Genomic DNA, 18193 nt, shown 5'->3' with positions numbered 1-18193 from the left:
TGCATACACGTGCGTGTACGTGCGCTGTAATCTGATTGGCTGAAACTTTAAACAACTATAACTCCCTTGGTTTTCAACCGAACGGGGTGGGATTTAGAACATAGATAGATGTAATGGACTTCTACAAGAAGATATGGTCACCATGCTTATGTTTGCACGTGCGTGCACGTTAATTGAGTTAAATCAAAAATACACTTGAATGAGCGTATTTTTTAAATACTTTTAGATTAAATACTTTAATATTTAGTATATTAAAATATATAGATTGTGTAGACAAGATGATACGGTCATTTCGCACATGCATTCACATGCGCACGCGTGCAATGCTAAAATTTGAATGTACTTGGTACACTTCTGGGTAAACGTTGTTAAAACCTCAAATACATAGAGTTTGTCTAATTTTATGAAGCTTACAGGGAACATTGGCACCAAAAGGGAGTTGGGGAGCGTTTGGGGAACATCTGTAACGGTCCCCGTTACAATTAGCACTAGTTTATTCCTGATTTTATCGTTTCATTTGAGCAAGAAAAAATGCGTTCAATTCATGCACTACACACAAACTAGTATTTTATAAAATATTGGTTAAAGAACTTTTTTCATATACCTGTATCTGAAATAGATTTATACTTGAAAAACAAACTTTGAATAAATGATAACTGTCTCTTTGAAATGTAGATTTCATTGTGGGAAGAGCATAAACCTCCGGATATAGTTGAATTTGATTTTAAAATACATTGTATATCATAGTGCTATTTTTACATATGAGAAATTGTTGAAAATTCGAAAATCAGAAACAGATTTACGTCCAATCTGTAAATCTGAAACTTAAGATATTTTACACTTGTTTTTTTTAAAAAGTGATGAATTAGTAGAATTCAAAAATAATTTTCTGATTTATCATTTAGAGTCACTTTCAAAAGTTGTTGATTACATGTGTTTAAAATTTATAGACTTTAAAGAGGTGTTTGTAAATCAATTCGTATTTGATGTTCGCCAATAATTAAAGATTAAAAGAAAAACCGCGTAACTATTTATGAGTTTAAGGTATCCTCCCAGTATTTCCAGATATTTTTTCACATTTTGTTTTCCTTTGCATTAATGATGGTTATTAGTATATACGTATTGAAATATCTTATTTTACTTAATGTAGTTGATTTTTAATCAACATATTTCAACATAGTATTTTTATCAGAAACAATTATATTGGTAATAAAGATTATTGTTCAAGATATTCATAGGAATGTAACTGACTTAACATCATGCATGTTGTTTATTATTTTGTAAGATTCGCCTTAACTCGTGGAGATATAAAAAGACAAACCTTATCGTGTGCCCGGCCTTTAGATTTCCTTAAAATCCGAAACTCCAAAAGAAAGGTCGCGATAAAGGTATTTACCAGCATATGCTCTAATCACCATTTTCAATTAGTCTGTTACTCAACCCCTAAAAAGACAAATATAGTACCCTTTCATTTCCCGACAGCGGAACAGCAGGAGTTCACAATCCGTTATCAATTCTAGTGTTAAAATGTAAATGGCGATGACATCTATCGCTCATCGGCAATAGCCAAAGTGACTGTATTTCCTCAAGCAAGACTGCGGATGTTTGGTTAATACTTAATCTGTCCAAATTTACTTGGCTAATGGAATCAAAGTTAATTTATCATCAGACTTACCGTAATGAGCGATCATAGAGGAGGAACAATTAGCTGGCCTGTAGCGACGCCTGGTTTCTTTCCCTGCCCTTTGTCTAAATATTAAGTAGGCCCTATATAAAAGACCTCCTAGGGATTTAACATTTTTGTCTACAAAACTCCATGGGATAGTGTAAGAGGTAGATCTTTCTATTGTTTTTTTTATGATAATATATAATGTTCAAGTAAAAACGGAGAGAGAGAGAGAGAGAGAGAGATGTATTTATCACATGTTTGTTAGATACTTTATAAAGGGGGGGGGGTGTTATTATACAGTAAAAGTATATCATTGAAGGAGTTAGCAAGATTTCAGTTCCCAAGGCCAGGACTATTTCCCGAGGTGCAGGAAAATAGTGCTTGTCTAGGGGAACTGGAATCTTGCTAACTCCCTCAATGATATACTTTTTAACTGTTTTATTATACCGTTATAAATTAAGGATTACGAATGACGGGGATCGGGATTAGCTTCCGTACTAACGAATGGGGATTAGTCCATTAACATATTAGACCGATACATACGAGAAATCTAGAGGATTACGGATAACCGGGGAATTAGCTTCCGAAGCAGGGATTACCTTACTTGACTAACGCACAGGGAATTATTCCATTAACAGAGATTTCTAGGGATTTATTCACTTTTACTGCCTAAGTTTTATGTAGGAAAAACTCAGTAGAGGTATAATAATAATATCGAACTCTTTATATTCCTTTAAATATGAATTTGAACATTGATGAATAGTGGTTACTTGTACATTCTGAGAGTCTTGCAACTGTTCAACAATGAAGAAAAATATTAATGGATTGAAATGTTTTTAAACCGCTTTACAGTATCGGCTGTAATGAAAAAGATTTTTCTTTTTCTAAATTTGAGTTTACAATTTTACGAAATATATTTCCTTAAATTGAAAATCTGATTTTTGGAATGTTTCGGTTAGATACAGTGTGCCAGAAAAGCTGAGAGGAAAGTGGAGGCATCCTGGGGTAGTGTAGATTCTAAATTATGACCCCCGCATGTAGGGTGGGGCCACAACAGGGAATCCAAGTTTTACATAGAAATTTAAATTAGGAAAAGTCTTGAAAAATCTTCTTTTCAAGAACCACTGGATCAGAAAAGCTAAAATTTAAGACGAAGTATTCTGGGGTCGAGTAAATATTAAATTATTAAAATCATGACCCTGAGGCCGAGGGCATACATGTATGTATTACAAGGGAGAAATCTGGTTAAAATCAGGATAACCAAAGGTAGTAATTAAGGCAAACGATGAGGCCCATGGACCACAGGCACCTTACGTTACTAATGACGTTACTTATTTTTCTTTCAATAAAAAATATACCCTTACCTAAGAATAAACAAGGTATCCATCGGGCGCAATTTTGAATTTTCTAAGTCGGTCACATCAATTTGTATTTTCGTCTGAAACTCCGTAAGATAAATTCCCTGCAACCATATTCTTCCTTTGACCAGTCTTTCGAGGTCTAAACGCACGGACATTGCAACCAAAAGGGCGCATCACATTTGCAAATATTAAAAATTCCTCGTCAAACTCGATCGTCTGCTTCAACAGTGCGAGAAATTGCTAAAGGAGAAATTGCAATATTTATAGCCGTATTGCGAAATGTATTCTTATTTTTTTTTAACGAAAATTAAAATGGCATTTGCTTATTATATAAACTTACATTTACACGCAGAATTTACAAAGCTATGATAAGTGACCAAAGGGAAAAAAAAAATTGTCGATGAAACATATGGAGATAACGAACAGTACAAAAGATCAAAAGGACGTATTACAATTGACAGCACAATAGCTATGATCTATAGGTTAAAGTTAACGACAGACAGACAGGGCAAAAATGATATACCTCCGGGGTATAAAAATGTCTAAACTTGAAAATCGGGAATCATAATCAGGACTGACATTATGTGTGTGATCGTTATTTGTCGAAAAATTTAAAGTGACTACAAGGTTAGAGAACCAAGTTAAATTGATGCAAAGCATCAAATCGGCCGCAAACAAAATTTAGTAATTTTAAAAAGTATTTTCACACTTTTAAGGTAGGATTCTTCTCTGTTTTCTGAGTAGATGAAATATTCAATGTATATTTGCTTATATGTCTTATATATTTTGGTGAAAGAGATTTCAAAGATCATATTTTTCTTTCCTCATCACAATTGTACAACTTTAAATAGAAATGGTAAATTGTGTTCGAAATCTAGCAGGGACTATATTTTTTGGCGGAATGGTGGCGTATTAAAATATCTTCTTTTCTGCCTCTCAAAATTGTTAAAGAACGACGAATTTAGTTATAATTTTTACACAATCAAAGACTAGGAGTATTTTCCAAATGTTAGCAAAATTAATCATAAGGGTCTTTAGTTTTAAACAAGATGTGTTTGTGAAACACTATGCGCCCGGCGGCAACAAACTTCTAAAAAAGCTATTTGAGCATATATATCACAGTCAAGGTCATTGACCTTGATGTCATTTGAAAGAAATTGATTAGTAAAGTATGGGTACCTAATATGAAGTCTCTATCTCTTGTGATTCAAAAGTTATGGCAAAGGTACGAAAAACTATTTTTAGCATAAAGGTCACAGTCAAAGTCACAAGGTCATTGACAAACAAACAAACAGACAGGACAAAAACAATATACGCCCCGGATCTATCAATTCGGTCGCATAAATATATCAAATAAATATGAATTTCCAAACAAACTACAATTATGTTAGCTTTTAATAGCTTCCAATCTAAGTACATTTATGAGCCAAAAATCCATAGAAAATGTGTTTACTCTCTTACTAAACGGTGAAAACTTTTTGTTTTTGTATCATTTTGTATCCCTGTTTGACTTCTTTGCCATATGTGAAAATAAGAAAATTTTAAATATAGGGCGCATATAAAAATAACCAAAATATTCTAAAAATCTAAAAAAAATAGAGGAATTTCGAATTAGCCAAAATCCATTTCTGTTAAACTATTTATGTCAATTTATTAATAACATCTTATAGTCCCTATATCGCCATATCAAGTTATGCAAAAAGAAAAAAAAATTTAATCTTTTGAAATAGAAGACCCTATCTCTTGATTGGATAGATTTATTTTTATTCTTAATGGCCAGGAAAAGGTAATGACCTTGACCCGACCTTGACTCTAATATTAAACGGTCAAAACTAATATAACTGGTACCATCACTTAGTAATATTGTCTTCTTGATTCTGTGAAAATTTCAATAATTTTTAAATACAAGAAATACAGTTTTGTGTGAGAAGAATCCTACGTTAAGGAAGCTCTAAACACTAACAGAAATGTTTTTTGGACTCAGAGAAAAATATATCATATAAAGATATGCATTTTGAGACTTTTTCATTCATTTCGAACATAGGCTACGTGCCAGGAAAAATGTTCAAAGACAATGGAGTATTTGTGATTCGAAATCACTGTTGTTTACTTACATTGGGAAAATAAATGAAAATAATTGATTAAATTTCTTACTCTTGGTGTAATATAATGCTAAAATTATTTAAATGTATTATAAATTATCTAACGGTAAATAACAATTTCTTTAATCTTACATCTAAGGGCAGATCACTCTAACTGCATAAAACTACCCAATGAATAGAGCTCTTTCGTGTGCACTGTTTAGAGCGTCCTTAAAAGCGCCCATGCAAGGAAAGCACACGATATCTAAAGCTGAAATAGTGCTCTTTTTTATATTTCAGACTGTCTTCAAAGCAAAATGAATAATTAATTTAAAATCTTGAAAATGTGCATTTGTTGCAAATTTTAGTGCAATTGCTCATCAAATGGATTCAATGATGTAATAAAGTTCATGATAAAAGATAAGAATTTATTCTCATCAAAATGAAGATGTAGGCCTCTCAAGATGAACTATAATGTACATGTACGTGCTGATACTTTGGATGTTTTTCACGCGATAATGCCTATGGTTTCTGCAGAGTAGTTGTACAAAATGTAAAAAAAATATCTTTGGTTCATTCACAGCTTTAGCATATTCAAAACAATTTTTACTAGCTGAACAACTTTTCAATTTTTATTCACCGTGAACTTTAATCACGTCATTATTATCCGGAAAATCGTGACGATTTCTTTTCATATCTTACACACGCCCAGACCGGGGAGTACCTATTGTAAACTCTTTTCATTTAACCATAAAAATTATCCGATGAAATAATAATAATAATATTGAGATATAATAACCGCAATAAATATATACTTAATTTTAAAAAAAAAGTTAAGAATATTTTACTCGTGATATTACATTATGATATTTTATCATTGAAGAATTATTGTATAAACTCATGAAAAATAATGTCTCATTTCTCAATGTGCACTTTCTAACACAACCATAAATAGATCGACCGCTGCTGCGGCCGATTATGATTTACGAAAGCCTAAAAAACAAGAAATACGCCTGTGAAATATGAATGCCTTAGTTGTAAATGTTCAAAAGTTATGATCAAGGTTAAAGTTTATAAAAAATGGGTCAAACTCTTAGATCAAGGTCAAAAATATTTATACCTGTTGAAAGGTCTTGTCACAATAAATTCACATGAGAAGATGGAAAGCCCTACCTCTAACTGTATAATATATATTAATATATAAAGTCCGTTTGCCCCCCCCCCCCCCCTCACTTTTGGTAGCAGTATTTGATAGCAGTAATGAGGATAATATTAGGGTAATGTAGTGTTTGAGTGAAAAATTCGCTACTGAAAGAAGTTATAGACACCCCCCCCCTCCAACCCAAAGAAATAAGATTTTCCAGTTTGAAGAATTTTCCCTTGTTCTTTTTTTTTTTTTTTTTTTTTTGGCTTTTCATTTTTTGAAGTCAGTTGAAATGTCTCTCGGGATGGCCATCTCTTTTGAAAAAACTAGGCTACGTCACTAAGAATTCCTGGGTACAAACATTTTGTCGGTATATTACTACATGTATTATAAAAAGCATATTAGTATTTCAATACGATAGGTTTTGTCATTGTATAGCAATATACCGAAATATCGATATTTTTGCCAGCCCTTTTCGCTATTATTGCAACCCGGAATACAGGGCTGTTCGTACAATTATACTTTCATAAGATTTTCGCATATACATGGGATTGAAATGGGAGGTTATTTAAGAAGTAAAGGTTTTATAACAGGATAATTCATCAAAATGTTCTTTCCCTCTAAAATTACGAGAAAAACAATATGTTTAATTCCATGATGTGCATCTTTAAAATGATATGATTGTTCAAAATTTAATATAAATAAAGTTGCCTATCATTTACTATCGAAAAAACAACAGATCCCTTTTTTAGAACATCATATTTTATTCATCGCATAAAAACATACTTCACACAGTTCGTGTTTTATATTCATTAAGTAAAATATACCGAAACGCAAAACTCAGCATTTTACCGGTATTTTAGGGGGAAATATGATATATAGGATAAAATTTTCTATCAAAAAGTAAGGACAACTTTGGACGGTTGAATGATTTTACATACCATTTCCGGAAGTAAAATTTGATGCCGCATAACAGAAATAATTAGAATTTTTATGTGAAACTAAACATTTGGCAATAATATGGGGTTGTAAGGATTTGTATCTGTTCTTAAGTAATGCAGCAATATTCCGAAAAATAAACTTTCCCTTCTCTTCCCGAAGCGATGCCAAGGCATCCTAAAAACTAACTTTGGCTAACGTATGCTTTTCCGTTGGTATAGCTGGAAAATCTGAAAAAAGTGGTGAAGGAGAGTTGCAGATGCAAATATGTACTACATCACGCCTCAACAGTCTCTTGCGTATCATTAGCATTAATGACCGTGCGTGGAACGGAAGTCCAAGAGTGACTTCACTGCGTTAGGTTAGAGAAAATTCGACTATATTATCAGAAGGTCATTGACCTTGGTGTCATATGAAAGAGCTTAATTAGAGAAGTAAGCATATCAAATATAAAGTCTCCATCTCTCATGGTTCAAAAGTTATGGCGAAAGTTCGAAAAGACTATTTTTAGCATATAGGTCACTGTCAAGGTCACAAGGTCATTGACCTTGTTGTCATTTGAAAGAGCTTCATTGGTGGAGTATGCATAATAAATATGAAGTCTCTATCTCTCGTGGTTCAAAAGTTATGGCGAAGGTTAAAGTTGACAACAGACAGACAGACAAACAGATAAACGGACAAACAGACAGGACAAAAACAAAATACGCCTCAGGGCGCATAAAAACAGGCATTTTAAAATGGCAAAGTGTGATGCCCGGATAGGGCCATTTACTAAGGCTCAACAGCGCTTTCAGAAAACACGTCGTCGCGCCTTACAGACAACACGCCGTCACATTGTGAAGTGATAAGTTGTGTAAGTGTTTTGTGTAAAAGCGCGACAGCGGTTGATGTGTGAAATTGTATTACCGCGACGGCGTGTGGTGTATTATCTCGACGGCGAGTTGTGCAAGGTTGTGTTAGCATGACGCCGTGTTTTGCGATATATTGCGCGGCGGATTTTGTTTCAAAGTGCAACGGCGTGTTATGTGAATTCGTTTTGCTCAAGAACAACAAAGCCTCTTGTTATTGTCCCCCGCTTTCGTGAAAGCGAGGGGACATTAGATCTCATTCGTCTGTCCGTCTGTCTGTCTGTCCGCCCGTCACAAAAACTTTAACCTTGCCCATATTGATTCAGTGGAGCTATGATTTTCATATTTCATATGTGTATTTCTTGTGACAAGACCTTTCTTTGGGTACCACCAAATTTGACCTTTTAACCTTGGAGTTTGACCCACTTTTACACAAAAATTCCAAATTTTTACTTTGGCCATAACTTTTGAATGGTAGGTACTAGGATTTTCATATTTCATATATGTATTCTTTGTACATGTAGCAAGACCTTTCATTGGATACCAACAACTTTGACCTTTTGATTTTGACCTTGGAGATTTCCGTACTTATGAAAAAAACTTTAACCTTGACCATAACTTTTGAATGGAAGGGCAAGGGCTTTTATACTTCATATATACAATTCTTGTGAGAAGACCTTTCATTAAATACGAAGAACTTTGCCCCTTGAACCTTGACCTTGGAGTTTGGTCACAATTTTTGAACAGTGGATACCAGGACTTTCATATTTCACATATGTATTCTTTGTGGCAAGACCTTACATTTGATACCAACAACCTTGACCTTTTGACCTTGGAGATTTTTTGTACCTATGAGAAAACTTTAACCTTGACCATAACTTTTGAATGGTAAGGGCTAGGGCTTTCATACTTCACATATGTAATCCTTTTGAGAAGACTTTTCATTGCATACCAAGAACGTTAACCCTTTGACCTTAACCTTGGAGTTCAGTGATAATTTCTAAATAGATGACTTATGATAGGGCGTTCATATTAGACACAAAATGTCATAAAAATGACATCTAACCCAAAAAGACACCGAAAGCGGGGGACCACAATTCTTTTAATTTGCTTGTATTGATAAAGAAGCATCATCACTTACTTTAAAATTCAAGTGCCCCTTCCTATTTAACTTTTGATACTGAACTGAATTTTGCTCCTTTTTATGCCCCCGTAAACGAAGTTTCGGGGGTACATAGTTTTTGTCCTGTCCGTCCGTCTGTCTCTCTGTCTGCCTGTTTCTCTGCAAAAACTTTAACCTTGCTCATAACTTTTGATTTAGTGGAGCTATGACTTTCATATTTCACGTGTTTATTCCTTGTGAAAAGACTTTTCTTTGGGTAACATCAAATTTGACATTTTGACCTTGACCTTGGAGTTTGACCCACTTTTACACATTTTTTAAAAACTTTTTCTTTAGCCATATCTTTTGAACAGTAGACCACAGGAAATATTCACTTCACATACATGTTTTTTGTGGAAAGACCTTTAACTGGATACCAACAATCTTGACCTTTAGACCTTGACCTTGAAGTTTTCTGTTCTTATAAAAAAATATTAACCTTGGCCATAATTTCTGAACGCTAAGGGATAGGGCTTTCATACTTCACATATGTAATCCTTTTGAGAAGACACTTCATTGCATACCAATAAATTTGACCCTTTGACCTTGGAGAATGACCTCCTTTTAAAGTACAACCTTGATCATAATTTTTGAAGAGTTAGGACTAGGGCTTTCATACTTCACATATTCAATCCTTGTGACAAGATCTTTAATTTGATATTGAAAAACCCTTGGAGTTTGACTCATTTTTACACAAAATATCCAAACTTTTACTTTGGATCTAATTTTTAAACGGTAGATACCAGGAATTTCATATTTCAAACATCAGTTTTGTACGACCGTTTTTTTAAATCAACATTTTTGACCTTGACCTTGGAGAATTCCGTACTTAAGATAAATCTTTAACCTTGGCAATAACTTTTGAACGGTAAGGGCTGGACCTTTCATACTTCACGTATGTAATCCTTGTGAGAAGTCCTTTCATTGGATATCAACAAATTTGACCCTTTGACCTTGAACTTTGACTTTCTTTTTACAATTTTTAACCTTGTCCATAACTTTTTAACAGTAAGAGCTGGAGCTTTCATCCTTCACATATGCAATCATTGTGATAAGACTTTTCATTGGATATCAACAACTTTGACCCTTTGACCCTGACCTTTTAACTTTTGAAAGGTAAAAGCCAGCGCTTTCATACTTCCCATATGTAAATTTTTAGTCAGGTTTTTTTTTAACCAGAAGTCTCTGTGGAGACTGAAGCTCTACTGTTTTGTACTTATAACAAAAAAAGAGAAAAGTAGCTTGGGACTTGAAATTTTAGAGCAGCAATAAATAGAATAAAGATCTTTGATTAAGTCTCTTTTTGTTATAAGATATTGCAATAAGACTACAAATGTAGGAGTACCTTTTAATTAAATTTTACAGTATTTTCAATTTTAGTTACCATGGCAACACCATTCATCAAAATAAAAAAGTTTTTAAAAAATGATAAAGACAATTATGTATCTCAGTGTAGTCTACTTGTATGGCACATTAAAAAACTAGTGCTAATTGTAACGGGGACCGTTACAGATGTTCCCCAAACGCTCCCCAACTCCCTTTTATAGTCATATTCCCTGTAAGCGTAATTAAATAAGACAAACTCTATGCATTTGAGACTTTAACAACGTTTACCCAGAAGCGTACCATGTTCATTCAAATTTTATCATTGCACACTCGCACATGTGAATGCATGTGCGTAATGACATATCATATTGTCTACACAATCTATATGTTTTAATATGCTAAATATTAAAATATTTAATCCAAAAGTATTAAAAAAAAACGCTCATTCAAGTGTATTTATGATTTTATCCATTTCACGTGCACGCACGTGCATACTTGAGCATGGTGACGATACCTTCTTGTAGAAGTCCATTACATCTGTCTATGTTCCAAATCCCACCCCGTTTGGTTGAAAACCAAGGGAGTTATACCTGTTTAAAATTTCAGCCAATCAGATTGCAGCGCACGTACACGCACATGTACGCATATGCATAGTGACCATACCTTCTTGTAGAAGTCCATTATATCTATCTATGTTCCAAATCCCATCCTGTTTGGTTGAAAACCAAGGGAGTTATAGCTGTTTAAAGTTTCAGCCAATTAGATTGCAGCGCACGTACACGCACGTGTATACATGTGCATCGTGACCATACCTTCTAGTAGAAGTTCATTATATCTATCTATGTTCCAAATCCCATCCTGTTTGGTTGAAAATCAAGGGAGTTATAGCTATTTAAAGTTTCAGCCAATCAGTTTGCAGCGTACGTGCATGCACGTGTTTTCATGATAATTGCTATATATCCTGTTGTAGGAAATCTTAATTCATGGCTATGTTCAAAATTTCAAAGGATTTCGTCAAAAAACAAGAAAGATATAGAGACCTTAGTTTCATCCAATCAGAGCGAAGCGCACGTGCATGAGCGTGAGATCTTGCTATTTTGATCATGTCATATTGTCTATGCCACAAATATATCATATATTAAGAGTTTCAAAGCATTTCATCAAAAATGTGAAAAGTTATGCCTATATCAATTAAATCGGTCATTTCAAGTGTTGCACGTGCGCGCTCTTGCAAGCACGTGCGCGCAAAATGACCTTTGTTCGGCAAATCTACATAACATGTCTACTGACCCTAAAAACATTTTACCTTAGTCAGATGTGTAGTTTACAAGATCACTCAAGTACAAAATTTTCCCAGGAAGAAAAATAATAATAATAATAACTAGTGCTAATTGTAACGGGGACCGTTACAGATGTTCCCCAAACGCTCCCCAACTCCCTTTCATAGTCATATTCCCTGTAAGTGTAATTAAATAAGACAAACTCTATGCATTTGATACAACGTTTACCCAGAAGTGTACCATTTTCATTCAAATTTTATCATTGCACACTTGCGCATGTGAATGCATGTGCGTAATGACAATATCATATTGTCTACACAATCTATGTATTTTAATATGCTAAAGATAAAAGTATTTAATCCAAAAGTATAAAAAAAAAAACGCTCATTTAAGTGTATTTTTGATTTTACCCATTTCACGCGCACGCACGTGCATACATGAGCATGGTGACGATACCTTCTTGTAGAAGTCTATTACATCTATCTATGTTCTAAATCCCATCCCGTTTGGTTGAAAACCAAGGGAGTTATAGCTGTTTAAAGTTTCAGCAAATCAGATTGCAGCGCACATACACGCACGTGTATGCATGTGCATGGTGACCATACCTTCTAGTAGAAGTTCATTATATCTATCTATGTGCCAAATCCCATCCTGTTTGGTTGAAAACCAAGGGAGTTATAGCTATTTAAAGTTTCAGCCAATCAGATTGCAGCGCACGTGCATGCACGTGTTTTCATGATAATTGCTATATATCCTGTTGTAGGAAATCTTAATTCATGGCTATGTTCAAAATTTCAAAGGATTTCGTCAAAAAACAAGAAAGATATAGAGACTTTAGTTTCAGCCAATCAGAGCGAAGCGCACGTGCATGCGCGTGAGATCTTGCTATTTTGACCATGTCATATTGTCTATGCCACACATATATCCTTATAATATGAGTTTCAAAGCATTTCATCAAAAATGTGAAAAGTTATGCCTATATCAATTAAATCGGTCATTTCAAGTGTTGCACGTGCGCGCTCTTGCAAGCACGTGCGCGCAAAATGACCTTTGTTCGGCAAATCTACATAACATGTCTACTAACCCTAAAAACATTTTACCTTAGTCAGATGTGTAGTTTACAAGATCACTCAAGTACAAAATTTTCCCAGGAAGAAAAATAATAATAATAATAATAAGAAACAGAGTAAAAACAATATGTTCCCCAACTTCGTTTGGGGAACATAATAAGAAGAAACAGAGTAAAAACAATATGTTCCCCAACTTCGTTTGGGGAACATAATAAGACTAAAACTGCAGGAGGGTAGCATTTTGAGAGTATTTTACAGAAATTTCTATTTTTAGTAGCCACAGCAACACCGTTCATCGAAATCAGAATCTGATTCACAAAATTATATATCTTTTGGTAGTCTACTCGTTTGCCAAGTTATATTGACATCAGACCAAAACTACGAGGAGTAGCATTTTGAAAGTTTTTCAAAGAAATTTCTATTTTAGGTAACCACGGCAACACTTTCCATCGAAATTAAAAACCGATACACAGAATTATGTATCTTAATGTAGTCTACTTGTGTGCCAAGTTACATTGAAATCAGACCAAAACTACGAGGAGTAGCATTTTGAAAGTTTTTCAAAGAAATTTCTATTTTAGGTAACCACGGCAACACCGTTCATTGAAATTAAAAACCGATATACAGAATTATGTATCTTAATGTAGTCTACTTGCGTGCCAAGTTAAATTGAAATAAGATGAAAACTGTAGGAGGAGTAGCATTTTGAAAGTTTTTCCAAGATATTTCTATATTTAGTAACCACAGCAACACTGTTCATCGAAATCAAAAACCGATACACAGAAGTATGTATCTTTATAGTGTAGTCTACTTGTGTTTGTTAAGTTATATTGTAATCAGACCAAAACTGTAGGAGGAGAAGCATTTTGAGTTTTTCAAAGAATTTAATATTTTTAGTAACCATGGCAACATCGTTCATCGAAATCAAAAAGCGATAAGCAGGATTAAGTATCTTAGTGTAGTCTATTTGTTTGCCAAGTTATATTGAAATCAGACCAAAACTGTAGGAGGAGTAGCATTTTGAAAAATTGTTTACAGACAGACAGACGGACGCCGGACACATTACCATCGCATAAGCTCTTCTGGTCTCTGACCAGTAGAGCTAAAAACCAACAACATTGAACCCGGAGTTTGTCCTACCTTTAAAAACGTTAATCTTGGTCATACACTTTGAACAGGTGGTGCTAGTTTTTTTTTATTTCACATTTGTATTTCCTGTGAAAAGGTCTTGCTTTACGTACAAACATCTTTGATCTGCATTTGAGAAAGCTTAACCTTCGCTATGTTGCCATACGGGGTCATCTGAGTTTCACACAGTTCACGGTAGCTCAGTCGCTTCGTGATCGGGAGGTCGTGAGTTCGTATCTCGGCTGCGACCGACCTAAGTCGATAAAAAATGGGAAGCAACTGTTCCTTCGCCATGCGCTCGGCACTCGAAGTGCGGGTCCTTCGGGGGAGACCTTAAAAACTGGGGTCCCATGTCACGGCAGGCGTTGGCTTGATAAAGATCCCTCACTGCTCAATGGCCCTGAGTGCCGAGTAAAGGTCAAAATTTGAAGCCCTTCACCTGCATACGGTGACGTCTCCATATGAGTGAAAAATTCTCGAGAGGGACGTTAAACAACATACAAACAATCAATCTGTGTTTCACAAACACATCTTGTTTCCCTAGCCAGTCTGCTCAGCTGAGCGATGTGGCCTATATGAGTCTTGTTAGTTGTAGTTAAAGAACAGTCATGCTATACAGAATTCGTTACTGCTAATGTCCACGGTTTGTTTTGTCATATTTTTATGCTCCTGTAATCGAAGATTTGTGGAGGGGGTGTATAGTTTTTGTCGTGTCCGTCTGTCTGTCCGCAAAAACTTTAACCTTGCCCACAACTATTGATTGAGTGGAACTATGACTTTCATATTTTACATGTGTATTCCCTGCGACAAGACCTTTCTTTGAGTACTACCAGATCTGACTTTTTGACCCTGACTTTGGTGTTTGACCCACTTTACCACAAAATTTCCAAACTTTTACTTTGGCCATAAATTTTGAATGGTAGATACTAGGACTGTCATATTTCACATTATATATTTTTTTGTGACTAGACTTTTCATTGGATACATGTACCAAAAACCTTGTCCTTCTGACTTTGACCTTTGAGATTTCCATACTTATCAAAAAACCTTGGCCATAACTTTTGAATTTGATTGGTTACCGCTAGGAGTTTCATACTTTACATATGTATCTTTGTGAGAAGATATTTCATTGGATATCAAGAACGTTGACCTTGACCTTAGAGTTTGACCTACTTTTTTAAAACTTTAAACTTGGCCATAACTTTTGAAAAATTAGGACTAGGGCTTTCATGCTTCACATATGTAATACTTGTGACAAGACCTAACTTTGACTCTTTGACCTTGGAGTTTGACCTACTTTTCAAAAACTTCTCCTTCGTCATAACTTTTGAACGATTGGTGCTAGGCCTTTCAATTTTTACCATCGTATTTCTTGTGAGAGGACCCAACTTTGGGTACTTATATTTTTAATTTGCATTTAAGAAATTAAGTTAACTTTATTCTATTCTTGCTATGTTGCTATAAGAGGCATCAGTGTTTCACAAACACATCTTGTTTTACGATTGGAAACCTTGAAAAATAAAGTCGTACGAAAATTGGATCATCAGAAATTATCTCCCTTGCCTTAAACATCTTTTCAACTTCAACCTAAAACCTAAACCTCGATGGTGTGCCATAGTGAATTACGTGGCCCTATCCGGAATCAATATTGTCCAACTCCATACCTATATTTAAAAAAGACTGGAAGTCAACATTATGGAATCCAGAGAGGACCATATAAATTAATATCGCATCATCACTCCATCGAGGTTTGATCGATAATGTAATAATACGATAGTTCAAAAACGCTGAAGCGATGGTGCAAAAACGATTAAGTGATACTACGATGGAACAAGAATGCGATGACGATGGTGCGATAGCACGATGAAGTGGTAGTGCGGTTGCGATGACACAATTGTGCGATGACTGAAGCGATATTCACTATCTTTCTTACTATCGCACCATCGTTATCGAATTGTCGCGCTATCGCACCATAGCTCCATCGTCATTGCACCAACGCCTCATCGTTATCGTGCCATCGCATTATCGCACAATCGACCTTTTAGTCGATGCTGCAATAGTGAACTGTATGGCCCTATCCGGATTCCATAACAAATATATAACGGAGTTTGTACTTTTTCATTTATTTCTTGTAAGATTACCAAAATCGATTTGATTGTCTGAAGAGATAGGTGCGTTGTTGTACTATTGGTTTTTATTCTGTTTTATATTTAACTCATACTGGGCTAAGACATAGTATACAGAACTTAAAATAGTATCTTTTGTTTTTAGAGATCAAGTCAGAATGGAGAAGCAAATCCTACAGGCGTTGCTTGTGGGACTCTGTTATGTTTTTGTTTATTGTAAGTAAATACACTGTATCAACTTTAACAATACAAATTTGTTTTCGAATATCCTACATGTAATTCATCTAACTAGGACTCATCGGCAATAATTTGTTTTTTGTAGCTGTAGACCCACCAGACAATATTGGTAAGGAATACGTACTCATGTTTATGGAAAACTATAAATTGGAGAAAAACAGGAATTTCCCGCTAGAACTCTACATTAGTACTTCAGAAAAAACTATAGCACATGTTAACATTAAATCCCCTATATCGTCCAATCCATACGTAGATCAAAACATAACAGTTCAACCAGGCATGGTACAACGCGTAAATATCAGCGAGGCCTTCCGAGTACTTGGAAACTCAATATCTTCGAAAGGGTTGCTGATAAAATCAGATCAAAATATAGCCGTGTATGGAGCAAACAAAGATACCTTGTCAAACGACGTTTATTGTGCCATCCCTGTAGATGCATTGGGTACTGAGTATTATGCGGCTTGTTATGGCCCAGCACTTAAGAAAACGGAACTTGGAGTTGCTGCTACCGAGCACAGTACATCTGTAACGGTAACGCTTCCAACGAGAAACAAGACTTTAAGTGTAAATTATGGCGGTAAGATTTACAAAGCAGGCGATTCAATTACAATTAAATTAGATAAGTATCAGACTCTTCAATTACAAAGTAACTCAGACTTGACGGGTGCTCATATCGTCTGTAACAAACCTGTCGCTGCATTCAGTGGGAACATCAAGACAAATATTGGTGTTGGAATTACTGCTGACCATTTAGTAGAACAGTTAACCCCAGTTGATACGTGGGGTAAAAGATTTGTTACAGCCCCTATTCCTAAAAGAACTACGGGCGATTATTTCCGAATCATTGCTGCTGAAGACAACACTGAAATACAAATTTCAGGAATGCCCAAAGTAAAAATTGAAAAGGCCGGTGAATGGAAGCAAGTTACAATTCCATCTGAGGATCACAAACTTATCACTTCCAACAAGCCAATCATGTTGACCCAATACGTGACGAGTCAACAAAATGACTCTGAACCCGCGGACCCATCCATGATGATAATACCTCCTTACGAGCTTTTCGGGGCAAAATACACATTTTCAACACCTCAATACTCACGACCAGATTATGGCGCAGGATATGCTTATGACCATGAGTTCATAGTCATCGTTAAGGATACAGACCGTAAAACATTATTATTAGATGACAAACCCTTTCCATCAAACACGCATTGGAAGCCAATTCCTGGCACTGATCTAGTGGGGGGCTACGTGACATTGACTTCAGGTTCGCATACTGTACGGAACACTGATCCAACAGCACTTATTGGTGGATATTTGTATGGACACGCTTTTCATGAGTCATATGGATTTCCCACTGGAATGCGATTGGCTAAAATTAATGCTGTAAGTTGATTTGACACTGAAATAGGAAGTTGTAAATTGTAGTATCTCACATTAATTCCTTTTTTCAAGTGATTATTTCGTAACGCTTGGAAATCCCTCTCTTAAGGAAGGATTCAATTTTAACCCATTTCTTAAAAAGTACTGGAGAAAAAAGAATATTACTATATTGACAACAATGAATGATCCCTGTAAGAAAAATGATAAGTTTTGGCATGTTTGCATCATATTTTGTGAAAAAATCAGAGAATCCTACATATTGGTCACTTGGGGGCTTACATTTTGGAATGTGTTTACGCTATCGAACTGCAAGAAACAAGCATGTATCAGCCTGTTATAAAATGCAGTGTACCTTACGTTCCATAAATAGTAGAGGGCTGATATTTGGACACATATATAAAGACTCAAAATTTGTAGCAATTCGCTTTATGTTTCAATG

At 35.1% G+C, this 18193-nt stretch overlaps 1 protein-coding gene across 1 annotated transcript; it reads left to right on the top strand.

The window, feature by feature from the left end:
* Positions 1-16292: 16292 nt before the first annotated feature.
* LOC134247678 (IgGFc-binding protein-like) lies at positions 16293-17766 on the top strand. The gene is made up of 2 exons (XM_062730010.1): positions 16293-16350; positions 16457-17766. The coding sequence occupies exons 1-2, from the start codon at positions 16293-16295 to the stop codon at positions 17764-17766; spliced, it is 1368 nt and encodes a 455-aa protein (XP_062585994.1).
* Positions 17767-18193: the final 427 nt, after the last annotated feature.

The sequence above is a fragment of the Saccostrea cucullata genome, unplaced genomic scaffold (genome assembly GCF_032062105.1).
Source record: "Saccostrea cucullata isolate Sc308-1 unplaced genomic scaffold, CSIRO_AGI_Scuc_v1 ctg2119, whole genome shotgun sequence".
NCBI lineage: Eukaryota > Metazoa > Mollusca > Bivalvia > Ostreida > Ostreidae > Saccostrea > Saccostrea cuccullata.
The sequence above is the reverse complement of the archived record's forward strand: the minus strand, read 5'-3'. Positions and strand labels throughout refer to the sequence as shown.

Coding starts and splice junctions, on each gene's coding strand:
- LOC134247678 (XM_062730010.1), top strand. CDS start 16,293: ATGGAGAAGCAAATCCTACAGGCGTTGCTTGTGGGACTCTGTTATGTT. Junction 16,351..16,456: donor CTGTTATGTTTTTGTTTATT/GTAAGTAAATAC, acceptor TGTTTTTTGTAG/CTGTAGACCCACCAGACAAT.